Here is a 27,169-nt window from a genome sequence, read left to right as displayed (position 1 = left end):
TCAACCCTAACTTTTACCACGGACTTTCCGCCTTCCTTCCGGTTCCAAACAGCGCGCGCGCTGAAGCCGCTCCGCCGCGGCCGGCTCAGTCTGCGCCCGACCGCTGTCGCGTACACACGCGTCCACGCTCCGCTCTCAACAGATTACACACGTGCGTGACACCCGCGAGTTCCCGGACAAAACAACTTTGGATTGCTTAAGACGTGCATGTGATCAAGTGGCGGCTATTCAGTGCTTTGAGGTGGAGGCTCGGGCCTCGGGCGCCGCTGGGCCCGTGATCGGCCCGGGCGGCGGCATGGAGTCCCCACAGATGTACGACGCGGCGGCCGCGCCACCGCCACCGCCGCAACCCGACCTCAAGAAGGCGGTGGAGGATAAACGCGCCCCTTTCCCACCCCCCGATTTAGACGAGCTCAATGGACAGGAAATCAGCTTGGACTTGCAACACCTCATCGAGGACCAGTTCCGCGGAGAGGAAACTATGGCTCTATTTCAGGAAATACTTCCTGGAGGCCGCTCCCCGCAACCGAGGCCTAATTATGCTAGAACGACACTGGCTTACATGCCTCAGCCTGTGCACTCTGGAGCTTCTTATGCTGCCCCAGTACAAGCTAGCTCTGGGCATGAACAAGCGCCTCCAATCAAAGAAGAACCACCGGAGCCGCATGATTTCAGGAGATCAGTGACTTGTGCTCAATACACTGGCCAATACAATCCACAACCACCAGTCGGTGTCAGTGGTCCGTACGGTGGTGGGTTCACTCCCTTGCCTCCTCTCGGAGCACCTTTACTTCCTCCTCTACTAAAACACAAACCTGCCCCTGCTAGACGCTCGTCTGGTAAAGTTATAGACAAAGGTACAGATGAATATAGAAGGCGACGCGAACGCAACAACATAGCTGTTAGAAAATCCCGCGAAAAAGCAAAAGTTCGCTCTAGAGAGGTGGAAGAAAAGGTGAAGACGTTACTCAGGGAGAAAGAGGCGTTGTTGAAGAGGCTGGAGGCTGTGTCGGGAGAGTTGAGCCTGCATAAACAGATGTACGTGCATCTGATCAATCTAAACCACCCGGAGATTACCGAATTGTGTCGATCGATGCTGCAGCTGGGCGCTCCCCACGGGCAGGATCATACGCTTTGACCGTAGGTGAGTATGTGTCTCCATAAACAAATGTGTGTGCATGTGTGGGTGTGGAAAGTCGTAAAGCAGTAAGAAAAAGGGTTACTTTATGCGATCGTTACGCAACTGAAGTATTACTTGAACAAGTATCGACTGCATGACTAACATACGATTTGAATATTAGACTATTAGCAAAATAATTTGTGGGAATTAATGTAAATAGTTTGACATCGTTGATTACTTTAGCATATTTAGGCTAATTTGATTCTTTAGAATTGTCGTCAATTTAATTGCGTTTTTGTCTATTGTAGGCTTTCTTTTTCTGTTATTCATTCACGTGGTTATTATCAAGTGTTATGTTCTTTTGAAATGAGTCAAGATTAAAACACGTGATATTAAATCATATAAGTCACGTGAACGAGCTTTTATAAACAATTGATTTATAACAATATACATGTTTACTGATTAAAACTTGATTAAGCTAGCTATTATTCTTCAATATTATGAGATATACCTACTTTATAACTGTTTAATAGTAACGTAAACAACGAATACTAAAATTAATTGGAATATGTCCAGAAAGATTGGAAAAAAATATCTTATTGACACAACCATTTGTGTATAAACCAAGTTGGTCTAAGAAGAAAACGTACCTATACCTAACTAAAAGCATTTTAGATTTAGAATACAAAAATAGTATGTGATTACTTTACGAAGGCCCATGTAAAATGGTAAAGAAAAACATATTGTGTATAATTAAAAAATTGAATCAATAAAAAATCTCTAATTGAAACTATTGCTAATGATCTTGACGTCGAAAAATTAGACAGGATTTTTAATTAGCTTCAAAATTCAAATGTACCTATATTTAGACTGATGTCAGTCATTGTATGAATGAGTATCATTATATATAGGTCATTGCTTTTATATCGGACATAGACCATGAGATACGTGTAGGAAAAAGATGACGAATATTGTTTAATAATGTTTAGTTAATCAAAAATAATCTTGTTCTTATCATAATATTTTATTTTTGTTGAATTTTGTCTCAAGATTTTGCCAACAATATGCAATTTAATTTTACTATCCTTTTTCTGAACTATTTTTTTTTTGCATGTGATCGACACAATAACTTAGTTCCTTCCTTTTCATTTCGTCACTTAGGTACCGTGTTTTTGATATTCCCTTTGTGGCCTCAGTCTATCATTTTAAAAATCATTCCATCAATTTCTATTTCCTTTAATGTGTAATTATACTTAATGGTGAAGAATTCTGGGTTAGATTTCCTTCAAATCAAATTTTTATGTCTGAATTTGGATACTTTTTATAAAGATCGATATGTTAGATCACTAGCCCTATTACAAGTTTTCTATTATTCAGTTTCACCATTTACTAAATAAATACTCAGCCAGTTTTATTATGTAGACATTTAACAACAAGATTTGTAACCAAAATGTAATTTTTGCCACAAACTTTTTTATTGTCATCAAATAGATCTTCTTCTTCATAGTCGTATTCCTCATGGCTGAGGATCGTGGTTATTACGTGAAATGAAACACACACAACGACTTTCTTGGCATTATTAATGGAGTGGTTTACCATTGCCTTCTCCATTTCACACACAGGTTAATAAGAATCAATCAGTATGCAGGTTTTCTCACGATGTATTCCTTCACCAAAGCAAGTGGTTGGTGGACGATGAAAACTACTATACATGAGTCAGATTGGTATACAAACTCATATGGCACGAGTAGGATTCTAACCTGGGACCTGTCGATCCACAACCGGGCGTCTTAACCATTACACCACCACCGCTTCCGCACCACCACCACCAGATAGATCTGGTATAATTCAAAATCATACCCGTGCAGTAAATCTTGAGAAGTTCCCTCATTAGGAGCCGATCATGGGTGTACCATCAGGTCATGTATATATCATGATAATAAATTATTATGGAAACAGAATCGATTTCGAAAATAACTCCGTAAGACAAGGAGAAGTAGGTGACATTTAACTTAGATTACAGAAAAACAACTATCGGGACAAGTGAAACTAAATAAAAATATTTTCTTGTGCAACCTCATTACTACCTCCAAAGTGCAATAAACTTAGATTTATTTATTTAACTACTACATAAAGGCTTGATCAGGATGTATTGCTTTATCTATCAGATTATATAGATCACTGTTAATTTTCATATTATTAATTTTCTCTTCCCATTTACCTAAAAGATCACTGATAACCTGATTAGCTTCATCTTTGCGCCTTTCATCAATATTCTTCCAACAAAATTAATCACCTCAACGTATATTGGACTTCTTGCAGTATATATAACTTAATTCACGTCAAAGGGCTCTGAATTACTTTGCACGCATCATGTGAGTAAAATGAACTCTCACTTTTAACTAAATTAATCGACGACGCGATCAGATTTGTAATTTCATTGGTTTTTCTTCAATCACATATGCTGGGTGAGTTTTATTTTGGTATATATTTGAATGTTAATTTCTTTGCCTATTGGTTTTTTTATTTTATTTCTTACTAAGCCGCTTACGTTCGCGTTCCTTCGCTGAAAGTAAATATCATTATAAATTCGTTCAAAATTCGTTGCGCAGTTTCAAAGATCTAAGTATATATAGAGATAGATAGTCAGCGGGAAGCGACTTTGTTTTATACTAAGTTGTGATAGTGATATAAATTATCTGACCAAATATTTAAAAATATAAATAGTAGCATATGATATTCTTGAAAGGGTTGAAAAAATTTTATGTGAAAGTTCAACACCGTTGAAGTTAGTGACTTGAAAATTTGTGTTTTAGTTGTTTACAATAAATTATTTTCGATTATTAATAATTATTAAGAATTATCAATAATTTTCGATTCTACACATGGTTTTACTTTACACATACAAAGTTTCATCGAATTATATTCGTCATTTATGGCGAGATTGTCTTGAGCCAAATATCATTCATTATTAGAAGAGTTTTAATTTATTTTTTGATTCAGTGTTATCACGATTATATCGCAATATTGCAAATTCTGAGTCATATCAAAACATGGTCATCATTTTCTTCGTCTCTTGCATCATCAGAACCAAATGACCGACAAGAATGCACCGCATTTTATTCACTGAATGAAAACAACTTTACTATCCCACAAATAGCATTCTATTATATGTCGATTCAGTCAAAAATTAGTGTGATATGAATTTAAAAAAATTCCAAAAAAATTACATGAATGCTTTTTGATGATAATTCATTAGTAAAGTTCTACATTGCTTTATTTAAATTATTTTTACAATATTAAGACGATTCGTAGACATTCCTAAAGATACTAATGAATATTACGAATATGATTGTGAGGAAGGCACATTCAGAATAATTTTATAGATCAATTAAACGTCATAACAATAATAAAGTCGAAGATATTTTTATTTTTATTACTTGAGTATCGTTTTTTTATGTTTTATGTATTTATTCCTTTGAGACAATACAACAATATCCATGATATTATTCCATGATTCAGATTCTGATTTACAGTTACGAGTTTTTTTCCTAAGGTTCACATTTTTTTCTGTTTAGTCCTATGATTCTTCCGTATCACGAAGTCAATCAAGATGTCTAGATTTAAATTACGTTGATGTCACAATTTAGTGTATATTTTTGTTATTTATGAAATGAAAATGTTCATCGTTTTATTACCCATCGTTAAAGTTACCTTTTTTATGATTTGAAATATTTATTTCCTTTTTATTTAATTCACCATATTTTACGTTTGTCACGAGGCAAAAATTTTGCCTTGTCCTCTGCCTGTGGATAGTGCTACTTTTTCTCATGTGTATATGGATTTCTGGCTAAATATACACCTAGTTCATTGAGCGCATCTCAATGGAAGTACAGTTGTAAAACCGGGAGGACAAGAGCAGACGTCCTCCGTCGTCACAATAATATCATTTATTATTGTGTCCAGGTTAACTCGTAACACAATGCAATCCGGTCATTTCTATATTCCTATAAATTATTATATATTTCTACAAAAAATTTACTCATGTTCCATTTCGCGTACCAGGATAGCATAAGAACAACACAGCTCATAACTCTTTAATACCGGATCGAGAACTCCGTATTCAAATTCGTTTGTGCAAAATGCTGTCTGCTTGCAACTTTCATTTTCACCGTGCGTACACAACAACCAAAAAGTGAACTTTAACCGCAGTGACATAAGTCAGAATTTCGATTGCAACCGTCGAAATTTTCGCCTTTGGTGACCCAGTTACGGGCTTCCGTTGGTTTGACTTGTCGATTTTAACTATTTTATGTTTCTGCGTTTGGAACAATAGTTTAGTTAAACGAAAGAAAGTGTAAAAATGAAGAAATTCGCTGTATGAATAAGAGAATTTGTAAATTTTGACTTGGAAACTGGGGTCTACGCATGTTGACATTTGACCTCAGGAGAATGAACGAAAGTGAATAACACAATGTTTACTTATATCTTCCTAGTTTTAGATTGGAAATTGATTTCACATACAATTTTGTTGAGTAATTTCCAGATATGATACTAATCAACTTGAATGAAAATACAGTCACTAGGCATTCGCAGGTTTTTAAATATTTCAATAATATTTGTAATACGTTCTTTTTAAAATAGTGCAGAAAAAGTATAGCTTCATAAACTGATTAATGTCATGTCAATGTATTATAATCCTTATGCAAAGAATACTAAATTTCGAAAAATATAGAATTAAGACTTAAATGCTTCTTTTCACCATGTTTTTATTTAAATTAGCCTAGTGATGTGTCTCACCGACGACATATAATAGAGAAAAAAGTGCCAACTCTAAAATTTGAATGATATCAATGCCTATTTCTTACGAATATTCAATTAATTTAAGTGCGAAGGATTACGCCTACAGAACAAATAAAGTATGAATCAACTCAGATTTACAAGAGAAATAAAGCCCATTGCACAAGCATGCGGGCTAAAACCTAGTTTACACGTAACAATTTTACTGACAATAAAACATGATAAGAATTTCCCATAAACTCGTTCGGAGATCGAGTAATGTGTTATTGAAAAACGCAAAGTCGAGAAAACCAAAGGTCACTTAGAATGGAGAAAAATAAAAACAAGAAGTACTAAAATAATGATGGCCACATTATATTTTCGTTAAAAAAAAAACGAAAAAAAAAAATAATAATAAACAATCAATCACTCAAACAAAAATTCAACTTTTGAAACCCATTTTGTCAAAAAAAAATATGATATTTCTGTTAAACAATTTCAAAAGAGAAAAAGGTTTTTTTTTTGTTTTTTTTTTTAGACACTCCAATAAATAATTTAAAATGAGACTTTTGAGTTGATCCATTTTCAGTTCTCCCAACACAAAAACGGTTGAGGATAAAGTGTGAGTAGATGAGTCTTAATTCCATTAAGCAGATTGGGTCTGTGTGTGTGCGGCGCGTGGTGCGCGGCGCCACTTGGACCGGCTTTCACATTTTTTCGTTAACATGTCTTTTGTGTTTTGAATGGCTTTATGCCGTCGATTTAAACACGTTTAAAAAGACATAATTGTTTTTTAATTAATTCGGCGTTGTACGCCGAAAGAATTAGTTATTTGTGTTAGCCTGTTGCATTTACATATGCAGCTAACCTCAAATTAAAGTAGTTTAAAAATAACAATAAATTAGTTACCTATTTTGATACACCGTGTAACAAAATATGAGATAGGTAACGCAGTTTTTTATGGCTAAAATTTTGAGTAGGTATTTTATCCAGAGTCTGTGGGTATAATTTTAAGTATGAGCCAAGTTTGTAATGCCATTGTAAAAAAGATTGTCCTTTATGTTAATTAGGCTACTGTTCTAATAGGATGAATATTTTTTTCCAACCTTTTTTTAAAATTATAAAGAAACTTCAAGAAAACACTCGAAGTTTACGAAATGTATAATTTGGATCGTAATACGCATAGCTGAACTTCGGAAATGAAAAAAAAAACAGCAGTTAAGTGAATCGACAAGCATAACCAGCCAGTGCTCTTTCGCAACTCGAATGTGTGTCAACGGCTTTATGTCACGGGGCGTATGTTTTTTTTTTTTAATTTCGCGTTCGATTTTTAATTTTATTGCTGCGTGTTTGATGTTGCATAATGTGATTCTTGATTTTTATTTGAGCGGAGAAAAGTTAAGTTTTTTCTTGTTATAATAGATAGTTTGGATGAAAACATGAACACGATTTACAGTAATTGGAATAAAGATTTTAGTTCGAGAATAAAATTTGAAATTGGAATAAAAGCCGCGAGGGTTTCCGTATGCTGACTTCCAAACTTCAGTTCGAAGATGGCACCCCATGATGATGAATATGGATGCCCAACTCAAAAAATGTCCTAGAAAAATACTTTTATAAAAAATTCGCTTATTTTTTTTTGTTTTTACAGTTTTTACGTTTATTATTTTTTTACATTACTTAATTGATGATTATATTTTGTCGCTTTTGCCTTCATTCCATACGTCACCAATCAATCAGGTCAAGCCGCCTCTTCAAACTGCATATCTATTCGTAATTCGATTAAACTGGAATGTCACAGATAAACAATCGATGAGGACCGTGAGTTTAGTATGAGAGCTTAGTTCAGAGTCGAGTGGTTAAGTAGTCAAGATTCTGGCCATTGTTATTCTTCACATTTTATGACCTTCGTGGAGTAATGGTCACCAAGCCCGTCTGCTATTTGGAGGTCCTGGGTTCGATTCCCAACGCGGGCAAATATCCGTGCCTGCGATCACAAATATTCTTCGGTTCTGGGTGTGTTGTTCCCGTTTCACTGTGTCCATCGGATCCGCGATGCAACCTAATTTCTATTTAATTCTATTTACATATATTATATACTAGGTGTTGCCCGGTGCTTCGCTCCCGTGGGAATTTTGAAATAAAATATAGCCTATAGCAATCTCGGATAATGTACCTTTCTAATGGTGAAATAATTTTTGAAATCTGTTCGCTAGTTTCAGAGATTACCCGCCTCAAACATACAAAGTCACAAAATCACATAGATATTTTTATTTACATTATAATAATAGTATAGATTTACTATTTTAGCCTTTTAATTTCCCGCGCGGCCCGATCGTATAGTGATATTATTGATGTTAAATTGTTTTTATTATCACCAAGTACGAAGGGTTAATAAAATATGTCTGTTATGAAGACTTTATTTTGATGTTATGAAGACTTTGATATTACTAAATAAACTACTTATAACAAATACTAGTGTACATATGTATAGGAAGATATTTTCTCTTCATATTGAAATAGGTATAACACCTGGCACGTCGGCGTGATGGCAGGTGGAGTAATTTGCTGACTGAAAGGTGGCCTAGGGCCGAGTAGGGCGAGAGTGGTGTCGGGCGACCTGCGATGGGATGGACGGACGATATAATAAAAGTCGCAGGTTGTACATGGATGAGAGAGGCACAGGACAGAGGAGGGTGGCGTGCGCGAAGAGAGGCCAATGCTCAGCTGTTGGCACAAAGAGGCTGAAATGATGATGAAAAATAAATATACTATAATTTGATAGACAATATATTTTAAATCATCATCATCTGCAGCCCTGCGTGACCCACTGCTGGGCGTAGGCCTCCTTCCGTCTCCGCCAACCATCTCTGTCCTGGGCCATCCTTATCCAGTTGTTGCCAGCAATTTCCTTTACATCATCGACCCATCAAGCTATTTAAAACTACATATATTAAATATGTACTTTTACAGAAACTATAACACCTGACTTCACAATAAAGCTTTGATTTTGTGTGATTTGATAGTGTATTGTGACCCACTTTTCATCAAATCAACAAATCAGAATTTGTTTACAGATTATATTCATAAAGGTATACTTAAAAACTTACAAAGTCATATTTTATATTCCATTCTAACAAATTTATCTACAAAAAATATGTATTTTTTATTCGAAGTATTAATGAACGATCTGTAATTGTATCTTGGATGTTTATCTATATATGTATATGTTATAAAATATAGTATCGTTGAGTTAGTATCCCATAACACAAGTCTTGAACTTACTTTGGGGCTAGCTCAATTTGTGTGATTTGTCCTAATATATTTATTATTATCCTAATTAGGATTAGGATAATAATTAAATAAGTTCTATCCTATCCTAACTACCACTGCTACTCAACCAATCTTCTTGAAGTTTTGCATACCTACATGTAGTTAAAAGTATGGAGAAGGAACGCGGGCGAAGTCGCGGGCGAAGTCGCGGGCATAAGTTAGTTGTCAAATAATATAAAGATTAGTAAAAATTTTCTTTAAATTAAAAAAAAAATTGTGCTATATCATCGCATACGCATCAAAAGGCTCAGAAACGGCGGCCATCTTGGATAGTTTCGGGGAAATGATGACTTATCCGGTGAGATTTCTGATGGATGACAAATATTTTAATTGTTGTCTTTTTAGTCCATCCTTATTATCAAAACGTGAGCTTCAATCAACAAACAACTTTATTACGTGAAATTGAAAGGTAGAATTCGCACGCTGCTACCGGTTGACCTTGGACGTCTAAAAATATACCTTGTTTATATGTCAAACCGATTTGCGGCGTTTGACACGATGGCCGTGTCATTGACACTGAAATTCGCGATAGTTGTTATCAATGGACAAAATCGCAATCGATGTTATCCTAGTCCTAACCTAACTGATATTAAAGTAAGTTTGTTTGTTACCTCTTCACGCTGTATCTACTCAACCAATCATACTTACATACCTAATCGTTTGAAGTACGGAGAAGGACATAGGGTACTCTTGTGGGAAATCACGCGGGCGAAGCCGCGGGTAAAAGCTAGCACATAATATGCTAAACTCCCGACTACGGAAAGAGTTATAAGTTTAGCGTGTCTGTGTATCTGTAACAGCCAAACGGCTAAAACTACCTATTATGACGTAATTTTTTTTCTATTTGAAAGATAATTTAATCTTGAGTGTTCTTAGTTAAATTTAGCATTTTTTAAATTTAGTATTTATTGTCAAACTTATAAGGGCGCTCCCTCCTCGCTGCTTGATAAACATTTGATGTCTAGCGCCATCATCAAATGTTTGTCAATTATTGAGCGAATGAGTTTCACTTGGCATTTTGAAGCGCCGCTGGTCCAGTGGATACCGCCCGCCTGTGATCGAAAGGTCCCAAGGTTCGAATCCTACGTGTGCCACGTGAGTTTGTATACCAATCTGACTCATGTATAGTAACCAAGTTTTCATCTACCATCATGAGGAAACCTGCACATCGGAGGACAGTTTAGTTCACTTGACTAGTGTGTGTATGCGACTACTTGCTACTAGATGGCTGTAGGTAGTCGTAATATCAGATGCCTTTAGGCGACTAGAACGAAAATCTGACACCAGTGCTAGCAATAACATACCTACTCGCTTTGAATGAATGAGTCTGCAATTATTCACTGCAGTGGTCGTTCCGATATGATAGTACCTAGTTGGTAGCTTTTTAGAAATATTTTATTAGCTGACCTGAGCGGAGCTGCGGTGAACAGCTGGTTAATAATATAACAGATGAGATGGTGCATGATGAATGAATTTTAATTACAATAATTTCAGTCATTTTAACATCGATAAACTGAACCGTTTCCTGTGGGTTATCATAGTGATTCAATTGGCCTGACAAAATGTTACAACTATTTTGTTACTATGACTATGACATGAGATACATTGTGTAATTTTTTTTATTTATCTTCACGCGTCCCCGGTTCCATTTATGGCTGTGATGCTCTGAAGCCAGGAGTACCTATGTATAAGAAATAAACTTTTAAATTTTTAATTGTGGTTTCAAGACCGCTGCCCGACTGCACCTTTAGGATTGCTGTTGCTATCTATCAGCTGTCAAGGCTTTTTATCCCAATGTCGTATCGTAGGCTCGACGGCTGAGGAAGCAACCGGGAACTCGCACAGATGAGAGAGTCGTATCGTAGGTATGACATCCACACGAGGTTATGGTGTGGTCCTATTTTAGGGCGGGAACTACACGTTTTATTTAGATTAAAATTAAGCAGAAGATATTATTCTTTTTTAGTTTAATTCGTATGTTTCGATTTGTAAATTATTGTTAATACACGAGAAAGGCTACTTCATTCCGGTGATGGAAGAAATCGTGAGGAAACCTGCACACTGGTTGACAAGTAATATTACTAATATTTGTCACACGGCTATGTGTCACAAAAGTCATATCAGATGAATTTAATGAAATGTAAGACAACAGTTAGAAATAATACACTCAAAACCGAGGAGGAGCTAGCAACAAATGATATCCCATTTTAATGATTAAACCTAATCAAATTAACAGGATATTCACCAAGGTTTGGGAGATATAATGAATATTTCTAATGATAACTGAATTATATAATGATTTTGATTTCCCGTTGTTTTAAGCTATAAATAGGGCGTGGAATGGAACGTTTGATCATGGCCTAGAATATAATAACAAAACTATATAATCATAAGCAAAAAATATCTTCTCACTGGTTTACTGGAAGATATCCCTACATGGTGTAACTCCCTTGTTAAGTACATACTGACCTGAATCACTAACCTGTGACTGATCATCAAGATCGAAGGGTGTTAGTCATTGATATCGAATTAATACATATATCATATAGAAATATTTTTAAGTCATATACACACTAGCGCCACTAGGTAGAAATGTATCTCAAGCACGAAGATAATAATTAAAACTATAATATGCTAGTGTCTATGATCTAAGTTCTATCCATCCGTGATCTTGTCTTTGTTTTTCTCTCGTGTATTTTCGGCTGTGTGTTCGTAAAAAACATTGTTTTAATTATGAATTATAAAGGGTTAAAAGTACATTTTTTACCGTTTGATATTGGAGATTATAAAAACAATTGAACAATAATAAGACCGCGTCAGATCGAGCCGCGCGAAAAGTAAGACAAGAAAAGTCTAAAGACAAGAAAAACCTTATCGAGAGTTGTCTTTTGATTCTGGCATGATAGGGACCAACACTGTTCGAATGAGTTCCTTTCGGCATTTCTTCTCGGCAGTGGTCGTTCCGAAATGCCAGTAGTTTGTAGCTTGTGAGAAATAACTATAAATATAAAGATTGACGAGAAAAAGTGCCTGTGAAGGTCTAATTTCTGAATAAATGATTTGAATTTGAATAAACTATGACATAGTTATACATTCCGCTACTTAGCTACAAACAAACAAACAAATATTACATCGGGTCATGATGAAAAATGACATTTTTCTGATTGGCCCTGGTCTTGGATGTTTATCTATACCTGTATTTGCTATAAAATATAGTATCGTTGAGTCAATATCCCATAACACAAGTCTCGAACTTACTTTGGGGCTAGCTCAATCTGTGTGATTTGTCCTAATATATTTATTTATGTTAGTGGATTTAAGAGACACATAGCCTTGACAGTGCGTTGACGCCTTGACGAAGGACGCTTGCGGTGTATATGATAGATGCAAGCAGCGTATGAAGGTGAATTTCACGACTGTAAGAACGCGGCGTAAAGCGTTTCATTAGTGTCGCACATTTTTGGAATAAAGAATAGTTTTTTTTTTAATTAAACATTCATAAAAATAACATTGTACCGGTACTTTACTTATTTATAAAATAGGATAATTAAATTGATTACTATGTATGGTACAATTTAATAAACAGTAATGACAGTCCGCGGCGGCATTCAAAACGATCGTGAAATTCACCCATAATAGATTGTCCACGACCTGTATTTGGCTTGTCTGTTTCAAACTCTGAGATGGCTGGTCTGCAGATGTTTAATGTTCAACTGATAGGTAATCAAATGAAAAGGTTATCTCTCTCTAATCTTAGAATGTTTCCGGTGGCGTTCGGGGCTGTGACGCCACGAAGTCCGGAGTAAGCGTATGTAGAAAGGTATGTAGGATTTGTCAATTTAATTTTTAAGTTCGTAGGGCATCAAAATCGGTTCAGTCTTTTTTGAAATATCCACAATTTTGTAAAAATTTATTGTGTTCGCTAGGTCTAAGTTCGCGGTGAACAACTAGTTAATTTTCATTTAATTTCATCGTAATAAAATTATTTCAACACGCATCAAGGTAAAAAGTTTGAAAAGTTCCAGAATTTTCGAACTTCAAAGATCGCACGTTTGAAATCACGTTGTTCCCAGCGCGCTGGGTCAGGTGGAAGGCGGCGAGGAAATTTTTCCTTACCACGTTTCGAAACTTCTGGAAGTAATGGACTGAATCAACGGCCCACACGTGCTGTGATGATATGGTGAAACCTAGATAGGTACATGTCATTCGAGGTGACAAGGGAACAGTGACAATGCGAGGGAAATAGAGTTGCCAAAGGGCAACTGACAGGCAATAATGGTATTGCCCAAAGCAGTAATGGTATTGCCCAAAGCAGTAATGGTATTGCCCAAAGAGGGTTGACATCGGGCATACAGTCGTTTGTAAAATCACGAATTTAAAAAAAAATCAAAATCTGTGATTTACGACCGGCCGCTTGACGCCAACGCTCCTTGGGAATGGTGTTGTTGCCTTTCTACTATTCCTTTTTGAGGACTAAGAGACAAGTCATTCTTCTCCTTTAATCGCCTCGTACGACCCTCGGATATGGTGTACTCCTATACTATGGCGGAAACCAGATGCTATTTCAATTTACGTTTGTAAACTGCCCCTTTTTAGTCAACCCATAAACATTTTGTTTTTCATTAAACAAACAAGTTAATTTACATTATATAAATATTAAAATCTATTAACAGAAAAACTTTGGACTTATTTTTTTTTTTACTTTGTAATGTTTTCAAAGTCAACACGAGGTGGACTCAAAAAGTTGCGAAAATGCAAAATATTTGTCATTTTTTTGGCTTCGACCAAAGTGAGCCAAGTTTGCAATGTGTTTGCAACTTTTTTCAAGCTAGGGCTGTCAACAGAGCAAAATAAAAATATAAAAAAAATAAGAGCTAAGCTTTTGTCGGTGCTCCACTACTTTATTTCTTTCCATTGTCACTTCTAGATACGACATGAGGAGATTTTGTTATATTCCGATCTCAATAGATCGATTATTTCATGGAAAGACATACCCATTACACGCACAAATTACTAAAAATACTTCTTCTTTCATGAAAATATATTTTTTAGTCTTAACACACAAATTTATTTATTTGGCGCACAAAACAGTTTTACAACAAAGGTAAATATAGAAATAAAAATAAAATATAAATATTATAAAGATAATAGATATGTATCTTTGATTTTTTTTTTAATGAATGAATTCAAATAATTCCAGACTAGATTTTAACCACATTTCCCACAGAGATAGGATCGTTCGGAGTAAAATAGGTTACTTTTTAATTATGGTTTTACCTGAGCCAAGATAAAAGATAAATTATTTGTAAATTAATACATAAAATCTTAAAACACAACACTCAACATGCCTTACCACAGATGTGCAAATATAGTTGCAATTAAAGTAAAGTACCTACTTAAGTAAAGAAAAATTTTTGTAATTGACAACCCTATACGAGCACATTCTGGATCACATGATCGCGGCACGTTGGAGCCTGCAAGGAAATGAAGTTATAGAAATTAACAAACGTTAAAAAAAAAGAAAATGTTCACGGAAGCTTTTATTGTCGTCAGAGAAATCTTATTGCATTCAACGCGCGACAAAAATGTTATACTCGTGCAGTAATCCGTTAATCGAACGTAAGATTAAAGCATATACCTTGAGCCTTTTAAACTTATGATCTGATGGTGGGCCACGATCGGCTCCCAACGATGGAACCCCTCACCAGTTTACGGAACGAACATGATTTTCTCTGACGACAATGAAACCATCAAATTATGAATATTTATGCAATAATATTAAAAAAAAGGAATATTCATTTTCAAGCAACGTCAATAATTGTCAAACTAAATTCACGATATGGAGTGGTACTATTCTAGGGCGGGACCACACAACACCCACAAAACACTATATAACATACCAATCCTATCCTTACTAATATTATGAATACGAAAATAAGTTACTTCCTCACGCTTTATCTTCAATTTGTTCACACATAGAGTTTGAAGTACGAAGAACGACATACAATACTTTTCATCCCGAAATAATAACTGTTCCCGTCGAATAAACGCGGTTGAAGCGGCGGGAAGAAGCTAGTAATATTATAGAAAGAATAAGCTGACCGTACATACTGTCCACAACAATTTTTTTACAAACCACTTGACTTATTTAGGGCACGCATCGATAGCACTGACACACATGTGATATCAGTAAACAAACAAACAAACATATCATTGATAGATTCAGTGAATTAATCTTAATAGAAACGGTTTTCACGAGTATTTCATGGAAACAGATTAAAAATTCTTGAAGCTAAGTGGAACCTCCATTGATAAGTCGTGGTTCTTCATCTACTTACCGCCATCTAGTGGCAGGTAGTCGCATACACACTAGTGAACTAAACTGTCCAACAGTGTGCTGTGCAGGTTTCCTCACGATGTTTCCCTTCACCGGAAGCAAGTGGTGGTATATGAAAACTACCGTGAGTCAGATTGATATACAAACTCATATGGCACGAGTAGGGATACGAACCTGAGACCTTTCGATCCACAGGCAGGCGTCTTAACCATTACACCACCACCGATTCAATTGTATGTAGTGTCAACGCACGTCATTGTTAAAACCTAGAAAACAACGGAGCTGCGTGCTCCGTTACGGACTGGTAATATGGGGACAACAAATCACGACTGAGGAATGGGGCATGACTTTAAGGGTGCGTTAAACCAGTATTTTTTTATATTACATTCTTCTTTTCGAGTGAGTTTATTAACTGGTGTTAGATTCTATTCAAGTCACCTAAAGGCTTCATTTATAAGATCTTCATTAATTGCTTGACGTTAACTTAAACCTGCGCGCCACCACCGCAGATTAAATAAAATGGCGGCGTGCTGTGCGTTTTCCTGCGCAGGTCGAAGCTAACGTCAAAGTTTACTGTTGCAACCTTTAGGGTCAGTTTCACCGTTCGCCTTTCACATTAATTTTAAACTGCGCGCTGCCGTCGTTTAGATAAAATGACGTACTTTGCGTATTTCTGCACAGGTTATTATAAGTTGTTCGCCGCGATCGTAGACCTCGCGATTACAATAAATTTCGATGAGATTTTACAAAATTGTGAATATTTCGAAAACGACTTAACCGAATTTGATATCGCACGAACTTAAAAATTCTATTGACAGGTCGTTTAAAATCTTTAATGTCAAATATCACAAAACACCTTTTTAAAAGTTACAGTATTTTGGATTCACACGACAGCGCGTGCCGTGTTCAACAATATGCTCGTAGGTATATATATATACATAGACACCTACCTACATAAAATAATTTGGCATGCGTATTTTTTAATACAAACTATACATTGCATTTAGACAAAATTTATCTTCATGAAATTATCTTGATGATGAAATAACTTTTAATTATAAGTATATTATAAGTATAAAAATATTTTAATATATAATTAATATGCTTTTAATGTACTTTATCTTTTTACATATAATATGCCTTAGTTACTTAATTCTAAATGATAGATGTATAGTGTCGGGAACTTTTTTATGGATCTACTAAAAACCTGTATTTTTGTAGTAAATTATATTCATGTAAAATCAACATTAGGGCCAGTGTACGCACGTATAGATTTTCAGTATCGCTTTTTTTTAACGATTACTTTGTAAGTATTAATTGATATTGCTGAAAACAAATTTATTTCAATACAAATATATGCCATACAAATATAGCAATCTCTGATAATGTTTATAGCGGTGAAAGAATTTTTGAACTCGGTTTGGTAGCTTCGGAGATTACCCGCCTTAAACATACAAACTAACCTCGCGAACACAATATTTTTGTTACAAAATTGTGAAAATTTCAAATACGGTTTAACTGATTTTGTTGCCCAACTAACATAAAAATTCCATTTGCATATCCTACATATCTTTTAAATTCCATCAAAATCGGATCAACGATTCAAAAGTTATCGCGTTTCAAACAAACATACATACATACATACAAAAAATGTATGTTTGCCCCTAGTAGAATGTAAGAAAAAAATTTGTAAAATAAACCTCGCAATGGCGTTCGTAAAAATAAAACCAAATAACTATAGTGAACTACAAAGAATTCTCCTTCCAGCGGGATTCGAACTCTAGACGCTCAAGTCAACCAGACATTATCTCTTTGTAAACGAACTAGACTATTCATCTTTTGACAAAATTGATGAAAATATCCGTCTATTATGTCTTATGTGTATGTCATTATAGAAAATGAAATTCTTTTGTTATTTCGTTGTCACTACAAACATAAATAGTCGTAAGAACCATCAATTCCAATGCTAAGACCATTTGTGCCAACTGCGCCATTTTTAAAAATTTCCAAAAAATGGCTCTACCATCGATTTTCATATGTTTTTCGAACCTGCTCCCAAAATTTCACGGGAATTGGTTGAGAAATGCGACCTCTAGAGGAGAACACACATACGAAAGCACTTTTTAGCCATGCTGAATTACTTTTTGGGGCTGTGTGGGCACCAGACATGTGATCAGTCCTCACATACTGGAACCATTATACCCAGTTCTGCGCAGGTTAAAATACTGTCGCGAAATTCCCAAAAGAGCGAAGCCGTGAGGCACGCCTAGTTCTCATTTCAATATTAGTTTAGATTCGCCGCTTCCGCGTACGAGAATTATGTAAAGGAACTTTAAACAAAGTTTACTCAACTTGAAGATAACTTTGTTGATAAACATGACTAATTTTCATTCAAAATATAAATAAACTTCATTATTGCACAAATTCTAAACGTACAAAAGGTCGAGTTAATGCTAAAAGCATTATCTAACAGTCAACCATGACTACTACAAATTATGCTAAGGGATTATTATTTTATAAATTTTGCTATTAAATAAAATAAATTAGTGAAAACTATGGATATGTGTTTTTTTATTTACTAGCGGCTCGTATTGACTTCGCTCGGGTAAAAACACAATAATTTACACATCTTAACCTTCCTCAGGAATAATAAAAATCCGTGCAATAGTTTTTGTGCTTATCCTGAACAGATAAACAGACAGATGCGGCAGACAACTTTGTTTTATAATGTGTAAAATAATCAGAAGCGGTGTTGGTGTAATGGTTAAGACGCCCGCCTGTGGATCGAAAGGTCCCAGGTTCGAATCCTACTCGTGCCGCATGAGTTTGTATACCAATCTGACTCATGTATAGTAGTTTTCATCGACCACCACTTGCTTCCGGTGAAGGAAAACATCGTGAGGAAACCTGCACACTGGTTGATTATTAACTTGTGTGTGAAATGGAGAAGGCAATGACCACTCCATTACTAATGCCAAGAAAGTTGTTGTCTGTGTTCAATTCCACGTAATGACCACGACCCTCAGCCATGAGGAATACGACTATGAAGAAGAAGGATAAGGATAAAATAATATTTAAAAAAAGACATATACTAAACGCATATACCTATTTCTTATAGTGATTTTGGTTTTTCGCTTGTTAGGTAAACAAGATTGTCATATCACAAATATTTTTTTTCTCATCGGATATTTTATCTGTTCACTTGGTTTCTTGGGTTACTCACATGAAGAATTTTATCTATTGGGAGTGAATCATTGTGATTCATCAATTGGTAGGTGTGTTTCCAGTCATGAGATTACCCATTTAATTTTAATAACAAGTTTATTTCTTGGACAAATTATAAAACCGACTTTCAATATTTATTTCGCTGAAACTTTTGAACGGCTGAACCGATTTTAATAAAACTTATCTAAGAACCGCCGCATAAAAATTAGCTATCAAATAATAATAAAAAAACGCCAAATCAGTTCACCCGTTGATGAGCTACGGTGCCACGTACACTGAGAGACAGATAGACGGACAGACAGGCACACATAGCGGTGAATCGCCGATCTCGTGCAGACACATGTCGACGCGAATGAGGGAACATTGCGTTGTTTGAATTAAAGCTTTAATTTACCGCAATGAAATACCAGTAATGTATGCTAAATGTATTCTGCATTGGATTTGTTGTTCATATAAACTAGCAATGTTCATTCTTTCGCATCAGTATCTGTTTGAATTCGGTGATCACTATAATTTTAGGCGCCATGTTATACATTCAACCTTCCGTTAGGTACCTTGTCCATTACGAATTCTTGGAATCGATTTTATGTCCATTTAAGTAGCACCCAGTGAACGTTTAATTGTTCATCATCATCATCATATCGAGTGTGTTATTGCTAAGGCTGGTGTCAGATTTTATCCAAGTCGCCTAAAGGCATCTGACATGATTTTTACAAATACTTACCGCCATCTAGTGGCAGGTAGACGCATACACACTAGAGAACTAAACTGTCCACAGAGTGCAGGTTTCCTCACGATGTTTTCCTTCACCGGAAGCAAGTGGTGGTATATGAAATATATAAGTCAGATTGGTATAAAAACTCATATGGCACGAGTAGGACACGAACCTGAGACCTCTCGATCCAGAGGCGGGCGTCTTGACCATTACACCACAACCGCTTCCTTTAATTATTGAAATGGTTATTGAAATAGGAGATTTAAGGTAGTTTGGAACAATGGTGGTGTAACAAGTTAAGACGCCCGCCTGTGGATAGAAAAGTCCTAGGTTCAAATCCTACTCATACCACATGATTTTGTATACCAGTCAGTAGTTTTCATCGACTACCACTTGCTTCCGGTGAAGGAAAACATCACGAGGAAACCTGCACACTGGTTGATTATTAACTTGTGTGTGAAATGGAGAAGGCAATGGCAAATCACTCCATTAATAGTGTCAAGATTTTGTTTCATTCCATGTAATGACCACGACCCTCAGTTATGAGGATTTTTTTATGAAAAAGAGTATTTAAATAAAAAGTCATGTTATTAATGTCTACTTTTACTTAAAAAGCTGACCAAACGGATGTTATTAGGTTACGTTATGTAGTTACCTATCTGTGCATAAAATAACTTATAAAATATTTTAAAATATATTTATATATATATTATATTTTAAAAATCTTTCTCTTAAAGTTATTAAGTTAAAAATTAACGACCTCGGTGGCACAGTGGTAAACTTCTTGCCTCTGAACCGGAGTTCCCGGGTTCGATCAACGGTCGCGTCATGATGGAAAATGATCATTTTCAGATTGGCCCGGGTCTTGTATGTTTATCTGTATATGTATTTGTTATAAAATATAGTATCGTTGAGTTAGTATCCCATAACACAAGTCTCGAACTTACTTTGAGGCTAGCTCAATCTGTGTGTGTGTGTAATATATTTACTTATTAAAAAAATTTTAGCCACATTACATTTCAAAAATTCGCTAGATTTAACGAAATTTTTTGGTGTAGTGGCAACATTGACAGCACCTAAGACGCGTGCGCTCTCCGCAACGCGCAGGCGCCGACTGAGCGCACTTTCACTATGTGAACTATCGTGGGCGGGGCTTTTTTTTTATTAAATTGGCCCACTTTTCGGATGCGTTACGTCAGTGCGTTGCACTTGCGCAGACGCAATAAGCGTAGATGCGGCAATGACATCGGAACTTGTTACTATTATTTAAGTACTTAGGTGTAATTTAAAAATGAGTTTTCCTAACCTTGGTGCATCGTTTGGAATAAAGTAGGTAACTCTGTTTTCCTTGTTGCTCCTTGGTGCAACCAAGTAACTAAAAATAATATTAATAAATTACCTAACATTTTTTTATTCATTAATGACTTTCGTTATTATCTTTTTCGTTTCTTTTTTTTAATAATCAAGTCGATGCTTGTGAAATGCAACTAGGTGCATATCGAGTTGCAGAAATCATTGGAAATTCGATAATATTGCTATGCATGGACTTTAATAAAGTACAAAGCTTGAAATACGGTGTATTGTATATGTTTTATGAGTTTCAACAATCTATAATATTATTATAAAGAGCGTTTGTGAGTTTGTATGTTTGAGGGGGGTAATGTCCTAAACTACTGAACCGATTTCAAAAATTCTTTCACCATTAGAAAGTTACATTATCCAAGATTGCTATAGGCTATATTTCATCTTAAAATACCCACGGGAGCGAAGCCGCGGTCAACATCTAGTATACTGTATTTTATGTTTATTAATGGCGTGTGGTTTCGTCCTAATACGACCACTTCAAAATCCTCCCGTGGTGTGACTAAGGAACATAGGCTTTACAGCTGACAGGCAACAATATCATTCTCAATGAGGGTTGACGTCAAAAAAGTCGTCACGTCCGCCAGATGTAAAGTTACAGCTGAACCTTAGAAACTTGATTTATTTTTTGTTGATCGCGACCTAGTTGGCAATCATACTTGCAAAAAGCAAGAGAGAAATTACTTCTTTTATATACGTCTTTATTATTATTTACTAAAAACAGTAGCATGTGGAGATAAAATAAATAACATTTAAATGAGCATGTAAAAAGTCTTATACAATTTTTGTACATTCACGCGACTTTAGAATCTCAACGTATTCGAAAGTCGCGTAAATGTAGGTACATTACTAAATCTATTCTAAAATGGCCGATTCTATGAATACCCTACGCCCTTTGTGTGGTATTCTATACTCTGTTCTGTTCAAACTACATTTTAAAAAACTTTTAAACCCTACGCCCTTTGTGTGGTATTCTATACTCTGTTCTGTTCAAACTACATTTTAAAAAACTTTTAATTAGAAAAAACAGTTTTTCTGAAATCCACTTCAAAATGTACCTAATACTTGACGAACTTACGATACTAAACAATAAAATTAAAAATTAACAAAAAAACTACAACTCAAATGCAATGAAAAAAAAAAAAAAAACAAAAAACCGAACTAAAAAAAACATGACTAAAAGTCTAATACTAATAAACTAAACTCTAACTAAACTCTAACCAACAAACAAAACCAAACAAATTAAACCCGAGCTATGTCAAACCTGTACTCCCGAACTATCATAAAAAAATCACATCGCACCGGGGTCGACGACCCGGGTTCGGTACCCGGAACAACACATGGGCAAGTCCAAGACCGGGTACCCGGACATTTTCAATATCCTATTATATTATCCAACAAAAAGGGATACATCCGACACATTTAAAAAAATCTGCAATGACAGCCATAAAAAAAAAATTAAAAAAATTAAAAAAAAAATAAACAAGTGCCTTATTTTTTCACTTTATTACCATTTTAAAAACAATGGCAATCTTTGACTGGGCTTTTTAAATCGGTCCTCTTGTGTGTCCCTTTTCTGAATGGGCAATGCACTCCGACGCATCTCGGCGGAGAAAAAAGTTTGATAGCAAGTTATCATAGTTTTTTTAACGTTGCCTTTTAATGTGTGAATTGTTTTTTTTAGATAGAGGCCGCTAGCCTGATTATTGTTTGTTTTTTGTTAGATTTGTTGATAGATAAATTTATTTACTAGTATTTTTTTGTTATGAAATGTTTGCGTTCTTTTCTTTTCATAAAATGAGTAACATAAAGTTACACTTATAATTCATTCTTCTTCATAGTCGTATTCCTCATGGCGTGATTGTCACGTGGAATGAAACACACACAACAACTTTCTTGGCATTATTAATGGAGTGGTTTGCCATTGCCTTCTCCATTTCACACACAAGTTAATAAGAATCAACCAGTGTGCAGGTTTCCTCACGATGTTTTCCTTCACCGGAAGCAAGTGGTGGACAATGAAAACTACTATACATGAGTCAGATTGGTATACAAACTCATGTGGCACGAGTAGGATTCGAACCTGGGACCTTTCGATCCACAGGCGGGCGCCTTAACCATAAATACACATAAATACTGAGACATTTCTATAATAATACTGTAAGTTACTAAAAATATACATATTTACTCATACTTTAAGATTAAATATGTAAACTAAAGTACTTCATTATCCTAAGAATAAGCGCTTACAAAAAATTATACAAGGTATTTGAAAAACAGAAGTTATTTTCCACTTTGAAGTTATTTGTTGATATTTAAAATGACAGCTTTTGAATGACAGCGTTTATTGTATTTGGCGACCGCGGTGGCGCAGTGGTAAGGTTCTTGCCACTGAACCGAGAGGTCTCTCGGGTTCGATCCCCGGTCGGGTCAAGATGGAAAATTTTCTTTTTCTGATTGGCCCAGGTCTTGGATGTTTATCTATATATGTATTTGTTATAAAATATAGTATCGTTGAGTCAGTATCCCATAACACAAGTCTCGAACTTAATTTGGGGCTAGCTCAATCTGTGTGATTTGTCCTAATATATTTATTTATTTTATTTATATTTATTAATAAATTATTTAAACAGAAATAGTCTGAATAACGTCTTTAACGAATACAAACGCATAATAACTCTAATCAGATGACTGTCCTACTGACATCCGAATTATAATACACAAAATTATAACTTGACACTTCACACGTCCTACTTTCCATCATAGAACGTCCAAAAATTATGACGTAAGATCCTCAGTGGGACATTGGGTCTTTAGAACTCTTATATAACTGTTATACAACAAGTAAAAGTGTGCCAAAACTCTTCCGCAATGATGCAATGGTACACTTTATCGCTGGACCGTGAATTTTAGGCGAAAAAGCTTGAGGTCTTAATCGATTTGAGGTTTCATTATCTAAGAGTTTTTAAAGTATTATTTTATATGCAATCAATACAAGAAAAGGTCGCATAATTGTTGTGTTATAGCGTAACTAAAGCCGTAATATAAAATGTGTAGTGGCAGAGGCTGAATAAAGAGTGTTGAGTCAACCCTTTTAACATCGTTCGACTCTGTAGGTTAGGTGAAATTGTTATTTCTAGGATTGTATCAGGACTATTTATTATATCCCTTACTGACACGTTAAAATTATAAACAAAGCTGCTCCTAAAAGCTTTATTAAAATACAAAGTCTTATCGATACTTGAAAAATCTCAGATTTCATTCGTTTGTTTATTCGTTTTAATAAATGCAAAATATTTCTTTGCACACAAATAATGTTTGTTTTTTAGCTTTAAGAAAAATCAAAGAACACATTGTTGTTGTGTTTTAATTTTGTTTTCCATTGTTCCAGGTGGCGCAGCGAGGCGTGACGTGTGATAGGAATACTTGTGCATTAAACTAGTGTCTCTGAAAGTAAACTTTATAGTTAGCAAAATTATTACTATGTGATTTTTACCGTTTACTTTTTATATTAATATACACGGAAAGTTTAGTTTTAGACGCAAAAGATTGAATAATGACGGAAAACGACATTTTAGCGCTCACGGTGCGCAGGGCTGTCGAATTGTTAAGATTTAAAATGTATTTTTATAATGTTATTATTTTATCTTTTGCTAAACCTTTTTTTTTTTTTTGACAAAGCGAGTCCAAGCCTAAAGAAGTGATCTCAAATGTCGTGGCTAGGAATCGCAATTTGTAATCACTGCCATTGTGTCTCGAAAATAAACCTTATGACGAGATCAGTAAAGTCTTATTTTCAAAGGCTGCTATTTATGTTCCGTACAGTTTTATATATTGGAGATAAATTATGCGATATGATAATGCAATTTTCAATACATAGATGTCGCTAGTGTCATTAAAATTTTTGGAGACAATATTACACAATGACTGATCATTTTATCACCAATTCGACATTTTTAACATTTTAGAATATTAAGGTTATGTAATATATAGTAACATAGTTTTTGTTACGTTGTAAATTGGTTGTAAATAATATTGAAATGGTAAATTTAATTGGTTAGTTTTAAATTTTCGGTACTTCTATTCGAAATTTTATGTAATGTTATAGAGAATTTGTTTCACATCTAATGGATTTAACGTTTGAAAGATACTTACTTAAATTATAAAAAGGAAAATATTTAGTCTGTGTTACAACTAAATTAGCAGTGGGACAAATTTAAAAATTATGACAAAAAATATATTGAAAAATAGATTTTTCTGTTAAAATAATAAATAATACTTAAAAATTACCTTCATGTTTAGTTGAATTTATGTTTTCTGTCTTCCAAAATGTTATTTCTTGTTTAGTTTTATTAATTTTTTTTTTGTTTTCTTGATAACTTAATGTACATAATTTAACGCTAAGCGATTTTGCCTTTTTCTTTGGTTAATTGTTGAGCACTAAAATTTTTATTCCTAACGATGTACCTATATTATTTGTTAGATATTTTTCTGTCTATGTTATTGTAAGTTTAAGAAATTAATTTAAAAATGATAAAATCATGGTCGACGTTTGCCGAATGTGGATTATAAGGAGGATATTTATATATTTGATATATTTTAAATGCTACTTAATATTTCATAGTAGCTACAAGCACGGGTCCTAGGCTGCATATATACAGATTAAATATTTTTACATAAAAAAAAAAAAACAATTGAGTGCCAACCCTGACATTGCGACAATAACTTTTTTTATTGAAAAAGTAGGGTTAGCGATCATTGTAAAACGGGTCTCGAAACATATAGTTACCACATCGAATCCTACAAAATAATCACATATACAAATAAAATAAATATATAATAAGCATCTACACACTAAATAGGACTTTTACTGATGTGTTTGTGTCTTACAGTCATAATAAGTACATAGAAGGCTGAAAATATTCATATATCCAAGCATATTTAACCTCTTTGAGGATTTTTATATGTAATTAAACTGAATACTTTTACATTAAAATTTAATATGATTAAAAGTACATTACATGAGTACCTAAACATATACATATATTGTCAATGAACATATTTTTCATTTTAACTGTGTGTAGAAGTCAATTTAAGATATTGTAACTCCGTCCCAATACAATAAAAAACAATGTATATTCTTGACCGATAAACGATATAACTTTATATATAAGGATTGATATTTTTTGTGTAATTTCATTTTTTTTTTAATTGTTGCTTTAAGAGGCTATGGGCTTCTTTATATACTTTTCCTTGTTTGACGCATGCGCAGACAGAAAGCAGACTTTAACCTATGTAAAAATTTATCTATCTTTATAGTTGAAGACGTTACTAAAGGTGCCGTGAACAAAGTACAAAAAACAATAAGAGTTATTCCGTGAAAGTAATAATTTCGAGCTTTTCCATTCATCTTAGAACATAAAAAAAAAATAAAAAAAAAAATACAAACCTAATTATTTTGGAAAAAATTTTTACAAAACATATTATGATTGGTGTTCTAAATGGAATAGAAAGGTGCTATTTCGTGCACTGAGAGAAACAACCTCAAAAAAAAAATGTAGATTAAATTGTCTGCGTGACACTGCGTCTGTTTTCCTATTGTTATTTTATTTTTAATTTGAAAAAATATATATTGTTTTTACATTATCCTGATGGTGCTAAGATATGGAATCTATCCCTTTCTCTTCTGAGCCAAAGACTTATATATGCTCCAAGAATATTGTTATAAAATATCATAGAATATTTTGGACAGGTGAAATGATATTTTTATAAAAAAATCTGTTAGTATCCTGCTTAATTGTCATGCTAATGACTGTCCTAAAAAGGGTTTAATAATATAATACATATTTCACCTTTTCGCAGCCTATAAAAATCAAAATTCATTTCTTTCGAGTTTTATATTTCAATGGTCTGATAAATTATACCAATACCCATATTTTAAACATTTAGAGTGGATTGCAGCAGTCGATTTTGACGTTAACTTTAACTGCGTAGCAAAACGCAAAGTAGGTACGCCATTTTGTCTAAACGTCAGCTATGTTTAGGTTAAAGTCAACGTCAAAGCAGACTGGTGTAACTCACCGTAAAAATGCATAATTATCTACATTTAAATCGAGTAAAGGTTTACATAAATATCAAATTCAAATTCAAAAATTTTAAATTTAATATTTATATTTTGACTTTTGAGAAATGATTTTGGATTTAATTTGCCTTTAAAATGATTAAATCACCTATCAATTGAAGTGATGAAAATTATATATTTTTTAACATAATATTATATATTTATACACAAAGTGTT

General features: G+C 34.4%; 1 protein-coding gene across 1 annotated transcript; it reads left to right on the top strand.

Annotated features, from left to right (window-relative positions):
• Positions 1-68: 68 nt before the first annotated feature.
• slbo (slow border cells) lies at positions 69-26,330 on the top strand. The gene is made up of 2 exons (XM_053762306.2): positions 69-1,144; positions 24,263-26,330. Exon 1 carries the CDS (start codon positions 296-298, stop codon positions 1,136-1,138), a length of 843 nt encoding a protein of 280 aa, XP_053618281.1. The 5' UTR covers positions 69-295; the 3' UTR covers positions 1,139-1,144; positions 24,263-26,330.
• The last annotated feature ends 839 nt before the right edge of the window (positions 26,331-27,169 follow it).

This window comes from Plodia interpunctella, chromosome 22 (genome assembly GCF_027563975.2).
Source record: "Plodia interpunctella isolate USDA-ARS_2022_Savannah chromosome 22, ilPloInte3.2, whole genome shotgun sequence".
In the NCBI taxonomy this organism is placed as follows: Eukaryota; Metazoa; Arthropoda; class Insecta; order Lepidoptera; family Pyralidae; genus Plodia; species Plodia interpunctella.
The sequence above is the reverse complement of the archived record's forward strand: the minus strand, read 5'-3'. Positions and strand labels throughout refer to the sequence as shown.